This window comes from Callorhinus ursinus, unplaced genomic scaffold, assembly GCF_003265705.2.
Source record: "Callorhinus ursinus isolate GAN/ISIS: 27379988/994484 unplaced genomic scaffold, GSC_fseal_2.0 scaffold62, whole genome shotgun sequence".
NCBI lineage: Eukaryota > Metazoa > Chordata > Mammalia > Carnivora > Otariidae > Callorhinus > Callorhinus ursinus.
This window is the reverse complement of record NW_027397124.1, coordinates 8,061,504-8,078,086: the sequence shown is the minus strand read 5'-3', so window position 1 is coordinate 8,078,086 and position 16,583 is coordinate 8,061,504. Positions and strand designations below refer to the sequence as shown.

Here is a 16,583-nt window from a genome sequence, read left to right as displayed (position 1 = left end):
AGACAGTGGATGGGATATGGATCTATATAGAGTTGAATGAAAAACATCAGAAATGTTCACTATCTGGGTATCTATGATAACTATCTTGCACATAGATAAGACTAATAGAGATCACTAATAAACATCTTTTAAAATAAAATAATTATCATAGTTGATAGGCAATACTAACAGCAGCAGCTATGTATTTTTCCTCTTTAGCTTTGTATTCATCTCCATGTCTGGATTCCAAAATACATTTTTAAGATTCATAGATATTGAGTTCCTAATTCTTTAATAGTTTTGCTTTACAAATATATTTGGTTAGCAACATTTTTATTTTGGACAACTAAAAGTAACTCTGTATTCTATTTGCCTGTTTTAACTGTGACGACTTTACTCTTCAATATAGATTGTCCTTTTGAAAGGCAACACACCTAAATAAGAAAATTGTATTTCCATATGCCATAACCACCCCAATCAGAACTGATGGGTTTACCTGTTGCTCAGAAGACTATGCAGGAAATTGAACACTGGGCCTTATAACTCATCAGAAGCACAGACTTTCACTGCTTTGGACCCCCTGGAGTCAATTCTATATTTTAGTATCTGTCAGGTCAACAGAATTAAGTGTCTAACTCATAAGAATGAGTAACACTGATTTATTCCTCCAGAAGGAAGCTTCACTTTTCCCTTTTGCATGCTTAAATGAAGTCTCATCCATTCTACATGCTCAGGCAATGAGTAATTTCTAGTAAATGCACATTTTGGAAAGCTGAAAAATTACAACAAATCTTTTTATTTTATTGCCTTTTTAAAACCTACCAAATTTTCCCCGACTTCCTAAATTATAATACCATATTCTAGAGATGATGTCACTTCACTGTTTTATCAAAAAACGAGACTCTGAATGATGATTCATAGATGATGATTTGCCTTTAATGTGGCCATGTGATGCCTAGGAGTGGTTCTTATTATTAATGACTCTCTTTGCTTCCCCTAGAAACAAAGTCTCTGTAGAGATCCACATCCTTTCATCAGCTCCCCCAAAGGCCACCAACACTATTGCTCTTCTCCACTCTGTCACTGCAGGAAGCTCCCACACCCTATCACGTCTACTGAGGCCTTCTGCTACTCACTACCCCACTTCCTTTTTCTCACCATCTGCTGTTTCTTTGATGCTTCATTACTTTTCCTGGACTTTAAGATTTGGACAAGAAGACTGGATTTTATAAACATTATTGAGTAACAAAAGTAGTTATTACTTATTGTTTGGATATGGCAACTGACTGATCAATTCACAGATTTTTTAAAAATACTAACAAACTGAGGGTTGCTGGAGTGGAGGCGGGTGGGAGGGATGGGTGACTGGGTGATGGACATTGGAGAGGGGAAGTGCTATGGTGAGCGCTGTGAATTGTGTAAGACTGGTGAATCACAGACCTGTACCCCTGAAACAAATAGTACATTATATGTCAATAAAATACATATATTTATTTATTTATTTGAGAGAGAGAGCACACAAGTGAGCATGGAGGGAAAGGGAGGGAGAATCTCAAGCGGACTCTGCACTGAGCCCAGAGCCCAAAGCAGGGCTCAGTCTCACAACCCTGAGATCATGACCCAAGCTGAAACCAAGAGTCAGACACTTAATCAACTGAGCCACCCAAGTATACCTCGATTCAGAGATTTAACAACTGAATGTAATCTTTAACTCTTTGACAGCCCTCAGGTGAGACAATGGTTACAAAATGACAAGCATTTCTTAACTGTTGGAGACTTGAGGGTGGCAAGATGTATACGGAAAGTGTTGACATATATTCCAGTGGTGATCGATTAACAAAACTGAAGAAGAAAATTAAACAGGGCTGTGAGGACATAGGGGGAAAGGACCTTCTCACGCACACCTGCGGGCACTGCACACTGAGAGGACCTGTCCAGATTGTTGTGAGGGACAAGATGGCAATCACTATCAAAATTTTAAATGTACAGATAATTTAACCAGCAACTTATTGACCTAATAAAATTCTGAAATACACAAGAGATATGCATTATAAAAAGCAAAAAAAGCAAAGTTATCTAACTTATCTCTTAGAAGTGGACAATTACGTTGCTCCAAAGACAAGTCCACAAAATATCAAAATGTTAAAAGTCCACAAAACAAAACAGAAAAATAGTGCATTCTATTTATAATGGAAAAAATGTAGGCGCGCCTGGGTGGCAAAGTTGGTTAAGCGTCCAACTCTTGATTTCAGCTCGGGTCATGATCTCAGGGTTGTGGGATCAAGCCCCGAGTTGGGCTCCATGCTCAGTAGGGAGTCTGCTTGAGATTCTCTCTCTCCCTCCCCCTTCTGCCCTTACCCCCCCACTCTCTATCTCTCAAGTAATTCTTTTTTTTTTTTTTTTTTTTTTTTTTGAGAGAGAGAGAGAGCACAAGCAGGGGGAGGGAAGAGGAAGAGGCAGGAGCCCAAAACGGAGCTCAATCCCAGGACCCTGGGACCATGACCCAAGCCGAAGGCAGATACCTAACCGACTAAGCCACCCAGGTGCCCCTAAATAAATAAATCTTGAAAGAAAAAATGTATAGGTAATATTTCTGTATGCAAAAAGGAAAAATAATGCAGCCAATGAACAGTAGTTATCCCTAAAAGGTATATGAACACACACTTCACAGACAAAATAGAAAGTCATTAAACATATGGAATGATGTTCATCTTCACAAATAGAGCAATGAAGACAGGGACTTCTACTTTCTCCATAGTCTGAATTAAAAATGCAATTACACATTATCAAAAAAATTTCCTGTTTACTTTCAAAAGTCTTTATCAAGTCCCTTTGTAAAAAGTAAAATTAAAGTCAAAGTAATAAATTATCACAACTTTATTAAAGACAAATGTAGACTGTTTATATAAATAAATTATTCCTTCTAACCACATTCATGGATTTTCTCTTTTACTTTTCCTATGTGTGTCTGTCTATCTGTTCCTGAGATTGTGAGTGTTTCTTCTCTATCCCATGATTATGGTTCAATTTTTTATACTCACATCTTTCATTTATTTGGAATTCATTGTGTATTACACATAATATGCATTATATTTGGTTATATTATTTTTCCCAATAATTAACCACTTGTGCCAATACCATGTATTGAAGCTCTGTCCAGTTCCACCCATCCCCCACTTCCATCCATCCCTCACAGCCCTCACTAAGGCCTTAATCATGTTTCCCCTGAGTTACTTCCACAGGCTTCCAGCTGGCCTTCCTCCATTCAGCATCCACTCCTCCCATCCGACCACCACCCCACCATTCCAAGAATCTGTATACTAGAGCAACTGTGTCACTTGCCGATTTAAATCCTTTCAATGACTTTCCACTGCTCTTAGGATGAAATCCAAACTTTTTAATATGCTCACAATAAGGGTGGCCCTATAATTTATCCTCTAAAGAAGGAAACAACTGAAATGGAAAGGAGGCTATTAATAATCATGCTGGAACTACAGGCACAAACCAGACTGTTCTTGGGCAAACCAGGATGTACATGGCCCCCCTACTCAAAAGATCCCCTGTCTAGCTCTGAACTCCTGCCCCTTCCTCTTCCACAAGCTACTGTTCAACCAACACTGAACTTATTTTCATCCTCAAACTGGACAAGTTATTTCCTTTAAGAGGATTCACATACTATTCACCTTATTTAAAATACCTATTTTCAGAGGCCTCTGGGTGTCTCAGTCGGTTAAGCATCTGACTCTTGATTTTGGTTCAGGTCACACTCTCAGGGTTGTGAGATCAAGCCCCGAGTTCAGCTCACTGCTCAGTGGGAGTCTCTCTCTCCTGCCCCTCCCCCCACCCTCTCTCTGCCTAAAATAAATACATCTTTCAAAAAAAATCTATTTTCACATCCCACCTCAACTTGACTCTCCTATTCCTTCTTTTGGTTACCTCAAACTCAATCTTCAGGGCTCAATTTATATGCCACTTCCTCTGGCAAGTTTTCAACCCTTCCCTCACTCCTTCCTCCCTCCCCAAATTTAGATTTAGCATCCCTCCTCTGATTTCCATGGTGTTTTGTTTTGTTTTGTTTTAAGATTTTATCTATTTATTTTAGAGAGAGAAAGAGAGAAAGCGTGAAGCAGGGGAGGGGCGGAGGGAGAGGAACAGAGAGAATCCCAAGCAGGCTCCACGCTTACCACCCCAAGACCATGACCTGAGCTGAAACCAAGATTCAGACATTTAACCAACTGAGCCACCCAGGCACTCCCTCCACAGTATTTCATGTGTTCTTTTACCCAGTATTTCTCCTGTCAGCTTCATTAACCTTCACGAGTCTTCTGCAAGTTGTATCTACAGGGCCTGGCACACAGTAGGCACTGGACATTTGAGAATGAATGAAGATCTGACTCTAGTGACACAAATAACCAGAGAAAGTTTTAAGACTTTTCAAAAAGGAATTGGCAGATCTGTGGGATACAAGTATTATCCTTCTCATAGTGGCTATATATTTGGCTGTATATTATCTGTGTGTGTTTACAAAACTCATTATTACTTTGGAGGTGCACCTGAGGTTTCTTTTCACTACTGTGAACTAAATATTTTAAATGAAACAGCCCTCTTCAACAAGCGAATAATTACTTCCCTTCTCCACTAAAAATTAAAAAACAGTATTCAAATTCACACCCTGGAGTAATACTTTTCATATTTAAACTGTCAGTTCAACTTATAATTCATGTATACCTGTCATTCTACTGTACCTTGCTTCTGCTTTAAAAAAAAAAAAAAAGAAAGAAAATATTTTAAGTTTACTAAATGATTTCTTAAAGTAATTACCTAAAAAGAAGTGAAATTCAAATTGATGGTAGTTAATGTAATTGATTTCAAGGAAAGCAATGTTAAATGTTAGGTCATAAAGGGAAGAAAGATTCTTCCCCCCAGGACAGGCTCACTAGAAACGGCCATTGCCAACTGAGACATCTTGCGTCTGCAATCCCACCCACTTCCCACACATCGCTTCCTGAAAATACATCTTTCATGCTGACTTCTCACCCATTCTCTTAGCACAGGGCTATATAAACATACAAAATTTAAAAAGTATTCGTCTAAAATATTTTCACCGTAACAAAGTTCCAGGATTTAATTATAAGGTTGTCTCCAATGGTGCTGAATACCATCTAAAATCATAACCTCCCTCTCGAGCCAAATACCAGTTTCCATCCAGTATCATCAATCTCTTCTTTATTAGCTATTCCATTCCAAACACTCTTCAAAAGAATACCAAAATCATGTCATTGTTTTTTGTTGGTAACATTCTTCTTCAGTTTCTAATACTCAAATCAAGATAGCACTCTCAACAAGGAGTTTAACAAGTTGCTCACAGCTGACCTCACCTTTCTTTGGTTCATATTAACTTTGCATGTGTACTCTGAGACCAAAATGAAGACATTTCAGAACTTTTTCTCCCTATGAATCTTACTCTGAGACTTGTCTTTAACCTTTCTACATACTCTGTCTTTAATTTCAAGGGACTATTTTGCTCTAAGCTGATGCTTATTCTTTTAGAACTAAAATTCAACCAATCTCCTCTGTACCAGGATAAGTCAACTACTCTAAATTACTAATTATAATCCACTGATTCTTGACAGCGTTTACTTTACTTCTAAGGATTAGGAATTATAGCTTGTACATGTTTTCACCTCATCTTTTATTTAATACTATCTTTCCTGACCATCAATTTAAGACTATTATAGCAAAGGAGATTTTTCAAGGAAGGTAGAAATCAATTTTTGCATCTAGGCAGAAATATTCATCTGATACCCTACATATGCTTAATAGAAATCATCATAAGGTAACTGATCATTTTGGGGCAACCTGGGTGGCTCAGTCAGTTGAGTATCCAACTCGTGGTTTCAACTCAGCTCATGATCTCAGGGTTGTGAGATCGAGCCCCATGTTGGGCTCCACACTCAGCAGGGAGTCTGCTTGAGATTCTCCCTCTCCCTCTGCCCCTCCCTCCCACTTGCACTCTCTCAAATAAATCTTTACAAAAAAAAAAGGTAACTGATCATTTTAATTACATAATCTACATGTAATTATGACTCATGGATAATACTTCACATGTAATTGCAGCAGTATCAAGTCCAAAATGTGCAGGTTATAGGATATAGTGCATTAATGACCTTAGAATTAACAGGACATTTTTGAAATGACTTCTGTTGACCAAGCACCTTTGGAGGAAAGATAAATGATATACCTGGAAGAAAAATGGTAAGGGAAGGAGTCAAATAGGTGAAGAAGATTAAGAGATACAATCTTTCGGTTATAAAATAAATAAGACGCAGGAATGTAATATACCACAGAGGAAATATAGTCAATAATATTGTAACAACTTTGTATGGCGACAGATAGTAACTAGACTAATTGTGGTGACCATCTTGTAATGTATATAAATATCAGATCACTATGTTGTACACCTGAAACTAATACAATATTGTTACGTCAACTATTCTTCAATAAAAAAAACGGCAAGGAGAATTGGAATCTGCCTACTGGTATTTTACTAGCATTTTACACTGGGAAACTGCTCTTCTCTGTAAAATGGTAATATATATTAACACATGAATCAGTAGAGGGAGAGGAGATGGGGAAGACAACGAGGGAGGGGAAAGAGGAAAGCTGAAATGATCCTATAAAAAAGTAGATATAGCTGTCAAATATATTGGAATACCATTCACTAACCAAGTAAAATGAGCCTAAACAAAATCACTAGTAGGTTCTGTATTCTGTACTCTTACGTTCGTTTAAAAAGAAACTGACCTTGAGGTGACATTATATTCACTGACTTAAATCCTGAGCTTCCCAATTACAGTATTCTGTAGTTGGTCACATTATCATCAAAAGCTCAACTTGTCTTCCTTAATGGAATTTGGGTTATGAAAATACTGCACACTATTTGAAAATACATTCACTTGAAAACTGATGCTCAAAATAAAATTCATCTGAAGTCTCAGAAAGTAGCCCCTCTGGAAGATATTTATTACACGTCCTCACCTTCACGTTGGGTTTTGACAGTAGTTTCAACAGCTCTCTGGTCTCACTGTTTAATGGCTTGTTCTGAAGCTCTTCAGCCAACTGCAAGGGAGAGCACATTGACAGAACATTTAGTAAGAGCATTGTGTGGCTCCACGTGTGACAACTGAGAATCTACCTTGCCACTCTCCAGTGATTAAGCAGTCAGCATATGAAAGAAAACAGACCATCAATCATTGCTCCTCTTTTCAGGCCCCTGGTAGCCCAGATCCCAGCCCAGGATCTTGGCTGAGTATAACTCAAAAAACCCCACCAGCCAGATCACCTTCTCTGATTTATTGCAATAAGGGCAAACCCCAGCGCTTCATCTTAAGGAACAGCCTTTTACATGCAAACAAAGGACCACTTGTAAAAAGGATTGGATCAGGCTTTGACACTACTTTTAAAGAGAGAGAGAAAGAAAGAGAAAGAAAAAAATGAAAAAAAAAAAAGTTTCTGAATGAGGTGGTGAAATTCACAAGGTTTCCAAAAACCCACAGTAGCTTGCTGTTTAGAGCTGGAGGAAAAAGAACTAGAATGTCTCTAATAGAGCCAATGGAGTCTGAAACTTTTATTATGTTTACCTACACAGACTAAAAAAATCCGTTAAGTATAAACCAAGTTAATCATAGAATGACTTACAATAGGTTGACAAGTACTCTGGGAACAGAAATGCTGACTATATTCTACTATAACAATCAAGAATTCCCATTTGCTGGTTCTAGCTAAAGAAAGGGCTGGAACTTTTAACACGCCTCATGTTCTTCAAAAGAGATCTTCCCATCAACACTCTATTCCATTTTAGTCTATAGTAAGGATCATATAATTTCCTAAGAAGAAAAGCAAGACCAAGTAGAAAAAGAAATTACAATTGTGAAATAAATACACAGTACAGAATTCAAAATACGTACATATATTTTCATTTAAAAACCCTTCTTAAAACACTGCATGAAATTTCTCTTTGCTCCTATTGTTTCTACCAAGCTAAAAATAATTGTTCTTATCTCTGGAAAAGGACTTTTCTCTAAAAGAAGGACATCATATAAATTATACACAAAAATAAAACCTGATAAAACTGATATATTCATTTGTTACATTGCAAAAAGTGATTTTACTTTTTCAAGGTAAAATTTTTGTTTTTCGAGGTAAAATAATCATAAATAACTGTTAACTCAAAAAAGTCACAAAAGGCTCTCTGCATTCTCTAGGCACTTTGTAACAATATTTTTAAAATTCACATATATTGCTCTGATGAATTAGAAAATGCTACATTTTACCCTACTTACGTAAGTCTCTAATTCTTTTAAAAAGCATTATTGTCATAATATGATTGGGCCTCAACCACATTGGAGAGTGACAAATATTTCCCCAAACCCTCAACAGTAAATGTTTTTAAAGTGATTTTTAAGACTTTCTCAAGTGCCAACTGCAGCTTACTAGAATTCTCTCTACATCTTTGCTCACCTTCACTTCAAAAATTTTGGTTCTATTAAGGCAGAGGAGTAAGCTTCCTCATAAAACACGGAAACCGAAACATCCCTATAATCTAATCTCTGTGGATAAAACTGGAAGGGAGACTGAGGACTAAACAAATAGCAAACCACTTGGAGATTTATTACATGCGCTTTATTATCTAAATTAAAATAGAGAACATATATATAAGAAAATCAACTTCTGAAGATGGTCAGTTTTTTGTTTTTTTTTTTTTATTCTATGGCCCCGATATTTTACTAAACTGAACGATGGCTTGTTTTATCGTAACCGAGCAAAAACTTCAAAAAGCAACAGATAAGCTACAGGATATCGCTAAAACCCGCCTTCACACAAGACCTATTTCTCGTCTGGCTTAGCGTCCTTTATAGTTTATCCAGGTGTGCTTTCAATTCATCCAAGTTTAAAAGTTAACAGTAAGAAACAGCAAGGTAGTTCCCTCCCCCAGATCGAAAATAAAATTATAGCTACAGGAAATTAACTACTCCATCAATGCCAACTGCTGCAAAAATTTATTTTTTGGTTATGAAGGTAATTTGGAGAGGTCTGATATCCATAAATCATTACTATGCTTTATAACCCATTTTAAAAACAATCCTGTCTTTTTATGTATTTCATAAGGCCTCGTTCCTATTCTAGTATCTGTCATTTTTTAGCACTGTCAGCGATAGACCTATCTCATTTGTCTTTATTTCTCCAAAGCATTCCTCCTGCCTGTGACTTTCTCAGAACTCCACTAGTTGACAGCTTCTCTCTCTCTCCCCGGAGAGTTAGAAGCTAAAAGTTCTGGTACGCAGTTACCAAGGTAGAACGAGGGGGTTATGTCCAGGCAAAAATTTTAGAGCAGGAAAGTGAATGAAGATCAGCATAGTATCTGCATAAGCTCCGTGATGACAGGACTTTGTGAAACATTTGCAGCTTCTCCTGGTTTTCGCTCCTAGTATCGCACGCATCTGTCATCTGGGGCAGGATGAGCTCTGCCCCAGGCCAGGCTCACGAAGGCGCAGGGTCCCAGGGAGCTCCGAAAGGCACACTTACATCATCGGCCAAGACAGCTGCACCGTGGAGGATGGGCACGGGGTTCTGCTTCTCATAGTAGTGGAGTTTTTCATGAATCTGGAAGAAACACAAGTGAATGAATATAAGTTCACCTGCTAGCAAACAGTGAGATATTTGAAGATTTTTATCGCTGCGTACAGAAACTGATCCACTAAACCTTCAAACAAAAATTCTACGTTATTATAAACCTACAGAAGACAAACCTGCATGTGTAATTCACCTATGGTCCAGTGTTTCTAATGTGATGTCAAATGGGGGGGGGAGGATCGTTATCAAATAGAGCCCACATAAGAGCTAAACCTTTGTTTTTCCCCTGAATAATTATGTTAGTTTTATAAAATCTGTCATTTCTAAAACATATGGCTTCAATACTTTATCGGTCGTAGTTTATATTCTTGCTAAACACATAAATAATGATTAAAGCAAAGTGATAAGCCAGCAGCCGCATCCTGACCGGTTGGTATGTGATCACCACTAAGAACACGGGAACATGGCGCACTACAGGAATAGAACACCCTGCCCAGCATGCTGTTCCTTTTAGGCTTTTTTTCCTCCCCCTAAATTGTCAACCTTTCCCCCCCAAATTCAAACTTCTAAGAAGCAAAGGGATTGCTCATAGAGACATTTCTCATAACTGTTTTGATGACATAATTTTCTGTACTGTAAAACAGGTAAAATTATATTATCAAATAATAACTTGCTCCTTCCTTTCCCACCATTCCCCCCAAAACCACAAAGGCAAGAATCTATTTTAGTGCATTATAAGACAAACTGAGTTCCTTAAAAAATCTAGTATTGTCATTAAGAAATGCAAGACGCTTTGACAAATGCAAAACTGTTGGCTCTTAAGTTCTATCCATTTCAGCTCCCACACAGGTGCCCTTAAAATGTTATACTTGAAAACTTATTTGAACCTCTTATTTATAGTTGAAGAAATTACCCCCCACTATATATAAAAAAAAACAGTGACATCTCAGAATTTCCAGTTTTTAATAGGTATCAAGTAATACACTCATAGGTATCAAGTAATCGACTCTTTAATTAGACTCAAAGCTAACCAAACTCTCCTGTAAAAAGTCTGGAAGATAGATTTTATTTTGATTAGCCAGATGCTATTGCTAAGAGAGGATTCTATTACCTTTTTGGCAACCTGGCCCACAATGCAAAGTATCAGGGAAAGAATTTTGACACTTATGATATTACCAGAATTATCAGGGCCACATTTTTATTTAAAATCTTGGAACCTTCAAACATTAATCACAGTAGGGTAATAAACAAACTTTTAAGAACACAAGCAAGGAGCAAGATTTGATGTGCGAAACTATTAAAAGTATAATTTAAAACAAAACCATCCAACCTAAGAGCTAAATTAATTTTGCCTTGAGTCTTTATCAAAAATTAGGTCACCTCAACAAATACTATCATAGAATACTGAGCTTAGCCTCTCATACAACTCATCTAGCTTTCTTGTGTCGACATCTGGTTCCCTCCAACAGTAAATATAGAGGCTCATACTTATTAGGTACTTACCATGGGTCTGTATTCCCTCCATAATAGTGACCAGAAAAAAAAAATAGTGATCGGTACTATCAGTAATATAGTCTTCAGTGAGTTTAGTATTTTAATCCCTTAACCCTCACAAGAATATTAAGAGGCAGATGGCACCATCATCCCATCTTACAGATAAGCAGATACACAGAAGTTAAATAAATAACTTGCTATGGTCCCACAGACAGAAGCAGTCGAGCTGAGACTTAAAACTCAGGCCACCTGGTTCAATGTCAGAGTTCTTCCTCACTCCCTATGCCCGCCTCTCAGATTAACATCTCGGCTGCCTCCCTCACTGACCTCATTCACTGCTGGATGAACAGCACAGAGAGGACGCTGCGCAGATACACGACAAGTACCACTGGCTATTTCCAATGGCTGCAGGATTAGGGATGGCTCCTCTCCACCCCTCCCTGTATTTTTTCTTTCCAACATTTCTTAACTTTTCCAGATTAATTTATATCGAGACCATATTGTAATTACAACTTAAAATTATATCCCTAAATAAATACATTATCTCTCTGCTTCATTTGCTTCTTCTGAGTATCTTTAAAAAAAAAAAAAAAAAAAAGAGCCCCTCTTTCCACATCATCTTCTTTAGATCTTCACCCAAGGGATTTGAGAGCGTACCTCTACCCTGCCCACCTTGAGACTTTGTATCATATCAAGAATTTTTAGGGGCACCAGGGTGTTTCAGTCGGTTAAGCGTCTGCCTTCGGCTCAGGTCATGATCTCCGGGTCCTGGGATCGAGTCCCACGTCGGGCTCTCTGCTCAGCGGGGAGTCAGCTTCTCCCTCTCATTCTCCCTCTCTCTCTCTCAAATAATTAAAATCTTAAAATTTTTTTAAATGTTTTCCTAGAATTTCTAAATGCTGGTAACCCTATGTTGATACATGTTTTACTTCAGGACATAATTTTAAATATTAAGTTGATAGGAAAGTAAAAATTACTCTAAGTAATTTTGAGCTGTTCACAGTTTCCAAAATTACTTTTATTAGCATTTATAATATCCAGGAAGAAAATTAAAAACAAAAATGATTTTTAAATTCTAATAAACAGGTAACACATACAAACTTCACCCCAAGGTTGTCCCACAGAACTCCTTGTAATGTTGAAAATGTTCTGTACCTGCTTGTCCAACATGGTTAGTCACTAGCCACATGTGTCTACTGAACACTTGAACTGTGGCTCGTTTACTTAAGGAACTAAAATTTTTAATTTTATTTAATTTTTATTAATTCAAATTTAAACGCCCACATGAGGCTAGTGGCTTTCATATCGAATAACACAGCAAGGCTTTTTATCACATGCTCTGTAACTTGCCATTACACACCAGAAAAATTCACTTGATACAGCTTGGCCAATTTCCCTGAGCGGTTACCCTTTAGAACCCAACAGACAAATACGTAACCAAAGACACAGCATCTAATTACTAAATATCATGTATTGCCAAACCTGCAAAATCTCATTTAACTGAACACTTCCCTTTGCAAACTTAACCATGTAATAAAAGCATACTTCATTTTTCTCCCCTGAACGACAAAAGGAGAGCAAAGTGGAAGGAGCTACAGAAAGAAAGGAGATGGAAGTAAAGGAGACTGAGAGAAGGAGAGACTCTGGTTAGCTTCATACAATAGCAAAATAGGCAATTATTCAAAAGCAAGCTCCTAAAAAAAATGGCATGCCAAAATATTTAAAATACACTATTAAGAAAAAAGGACATTTGAAAACAGAGATATTTACAGTCCACTAAATAATGTGTCCATAAGGGTTTGTTTTCTATAATTACACTTATATCAGAAAAAGTCAGTTAAAATAAAAATTTCTATATGTAATCAATTCTTTAAGTTTTTTTTAAACATTTGAGAGAGAGAGAGAGAGAGTGTGTGTGTGTGTGTGTGTGTGTGTGTGCACGCGGCGTGCACACACAGGAGGGAGGGGGAGACGGAGGGGGGAGAGAAACACAAGCAGAATCCGAGCTGAGCACAGAGCTGGGCTCAATCTCACGACCCTCAGAGATCATGACCTGAGCCAAAACCAAGAGTTGGATGTTCAACCGACTGCGGTGCCTCTATATGTAACCAATTCTTATAGGAAAGCTATAATTTCCTTCATCTACACACATCTTGAAATTCAGTGTTTGATTTTTGTAAAAAAAATTCTGAATCTGGTGCCAATAATTTGTGTTCACACATCACAGAAACTGTTTGAACGAGAGTATATAGAGCTTGACTAATCTCAATGCAATTCTTTGAAACTTCTCAGTGATGTGCAGAGGGAAACAGAAGAACCCAATCATGGTATTAAATAAACCAAAGCTGTAAAAACTCTTTTCCTGCCTTCTGTCACGAATATTAAAAAGCAATGAAAATAACTGCTCAGTAGTCTGATTCTCTATGTTAATAGTAGCTAAACCAGAACTGGCATTATGCGCGCGCGTGCACACGCGCGCACACACCACACACCATCTACCTCATTTATTTAGAACATGGAGAGGAGAATTCTGAGTTTTAAAAGAAGATCCATGGGACACAATGGCAGCCAAGAGGAGCTGGGAATGACCTACTATGTTGCGTAGGGATTAAAAAAAAAAATAGAAGTATTCTAATGGCTGGGATCCTCTTTTAAAAATAATGATCTCTCTCTCAAAAAAAAAAAACCCTCTTTATTAGGAAAGAGGATATGTAAAACTGGAAAACCAACAAAACAATAACACAGCAGAGGCAATAGTGTTAACCGTATGCCCTTCTTTCCAATTTTATCCCACTAATCTCTCTTGGCTAATTTTCTTAGCTAATAGCTCTGAAAAAATAAAATTAATAGAACTGATGAGAGTTGATGTTCTTGTTTTTTTTTTTAGATTTTTATTTATTTATTCATGAGAGACAGAGAGAGAGAGAGAGAGAGAGAGAGAGAGAGAAGCAGAGGGAGAAGCAGGCTCCCCACTGAGCAGGGAGCCTGATGCGGGACCCGATCCCAAGGACCCTGGGATCATGACCTGAGCCGAAGGCAGACGCTTAACCATCTGAGCCACCCAGGCGCCCCGATGTTCTTGCTTTGTTCTCTCCCTTTAATAAGATAAATTCTGGCTACACATTGACATAGATCATATTATCATGTGAAACTGGTGTCCATGCATTCTAAATGTATGAAGAGGGTTGTTTTTTGTTTCATTTTGTTTTTTTGTTTCTTAAAGATTTATTTATTTATTTGAGAGAGAGAGCATGCACAAACATGAGCAAGGGGAGGGGCAGAGGGAGAGAATCTCAAGCAGACTCCCCGCTGAGCGCAGAGCCCCAAGCAGAACTCGATCTCATGACTCTGAGATCACGATCTGAGCTGAAATCAAGAGTCCAAGGCTTAACTGACTGAGCCGCCCAGGCGCCCCGTATGAAGAGCTTAAAAAAAGTAAAAAGTTCAGTATCACAAAATGCTTTCCATCATATATCACCATATTGTTTTTCCTATCTGACCAGGTAATATGGGAATTCTATTTATAGAATTTATTTATGGGTTTCCGAATACTACCCATCCCATTGTGGCATTCTCACAAGGACCCTCACTTGGCTAGGATATTTTGGTCTCTTAATGTGCTGTGGAATCCACTGGTAATATTTTATTTAGACTTTCCTCATCAGTACTCTTAACTGAGGCTGGCTTTTTTTTTGGTCTTGTCTTTATTGGGTTTTGCTATCAGTGTTACACTCATTTCATTATTTTTTTAAACTATGGAAGCTTTCTTTTTATATGTTCTGAAAACATCTCAATGCCACTAGAGTGATCTCTTCTTTAAATATTTTATGGCATTCCCATGAGAAACCAAGTGGATCTGATACACTTTATCCCCCAACTTTATTTCTTCTGGGTGGTTTATGGCAATTTCTCCATTTAGGTTCTTCTATCTCTTCCATTGTCAGTTGCAGCAAATATCATCTCCTAGAAAATTATTTTTTTCCAGTCTTAAAAAATTCTCTGAATCTACTTAAGCAGAGGAGTCTCTTATGAGTCTTTGAATTTCCTCTGCTACATGTTTCTTTATCACCATTTCTTATTTGGTGCATCTTGCTTTCTCTATTTCTACCCTTCAGCCCTTTAGTCGTTAACAAACATTGATTTTACTGTATTTTCAAGGAACCACCTTTTAGATTAGTTTTACTATTTTTGTTTTCTAATATTTTTTCTGTTTTCATCTTAGATCATTCCTTCTTCATGTGACCCAGACCCACATAACACTTGAGTCATGTGCATCAAATTACTATAAAACAAAAGAAAGGGCAAATTACCCTAATTGGAGTTTTATTCATTCATCAAACTGACTAAAGTAAGCACCCATTCCAGGAGAAAGAGACTCAGTATGGAAACAAAATATGGCAAGAGTATAAGTCATTCAAACCTATTTAGAAAGGTCAACAGCCTGGGAAAGAGACAGGGACATACATCATAGAAAGGGAAAACTTCAGTCAACCTATTCAATCAAGCAAGTTAAAATAGTATTTGTCTCTCTTTCCTTCACTGCTCATTAGCTGGGCAGCTGAGAAGAGGTTTCTGTCAATTTAATTTTTGCCATTACTTTAGCACTTACTTAAGTACAGGACAAGGACACACAGACCCCCTGTGCACTAAGGACTAGCTATCTAGTCAACCATAAAATCAGAAAAGAAATAATGGACTTCTCACTCCCTCTTATTCAGTGACACTTCAAATGATAAGAAATGCCAAAAGTTGTTTTCATGTGTTTTTTTAAGTTTTGATTCAAAGTCCAGTTAACCACAAGTATAATATTAGTTTCGGGTGTACAATATAGTGATTCAACACTTCGATACGTCATCTGGTGCTCATCACAAGTGCCCTCCTTAATCCCCACCACCTATTTCGCCCATCCCCCCACCCCCTCCCCTCTGGTCACCATCAGATTGTTCTCTGTAGTTAAGAGTCTGTTTCTTCGTTCGCCTTTTTCTTTTTTTCCTTTGCTCATTTGTTTTGTTTCTTAAATTCCACATATGAGTAAGATCATATGGTATTTGTCTTTCTTCGACTGACTTATTTCACTTAGCATAATGCTCTCTAGCTCCTACCAGGTCATCGCGAATGGCAAGACTCATTCTTTTTTTATGGCTGAGTAATATACTCCATTGTATATATACACATCTTCCCATTCTTTATAACTTCTGGAAATTTTGAAATGTTTTAATTATTAATGTCCCACTTTAAACACTTCAAACATTTTTTTTTAAATAAAGAAAATATGATAAGTTGCAACCCACACCAAAATTAAACAGATATTAGCCTGGTAGATTTGCTTCAAATATCTTATAAAATAATTCATCAGAGATAAGGCTAAAGACCCATCCTCCTTCCTCTCTGCCAAGAAAAAAACATTACGTTGAAACTGCCAAATAGATTCCCATATGCAATTTTCATTTTTTTAAACATATATACATTAATAAACA

The 16,583-nt window shown here is 37.4% G+C and overlaps 1 protein-coding gene across 2 annotated transcripts in view; it reads right to left on the bottom strand.

The window, feature by feature from the left end:
- MPP7 (MAGUK p55 scaffold protein 7) overlaps positions 1–16,583 on the bottom strand; it is a 288,302-nt gene that overhangs the window by 106,914 nt on the left and 164,805 nt on the right. For both annotated transcript variants that reach the window (XM_025885841.2, XM_073885448.1), the window contains exons 4-5: positions 9,565–9,642; positions 7,018–7,098 (exon numbers count right to left, since the gene is read on the bottom strand). In XM_025885841.2, coding sequence (XP_025741626.1) covers positions 7,018–7,098; positions 9,565–9,642 — 159 coding nt within the window. The remainder of the gene's footprint in view (positions 1–7,017; positions 7,099–9,564; positions 9,643–16,583) is intronic.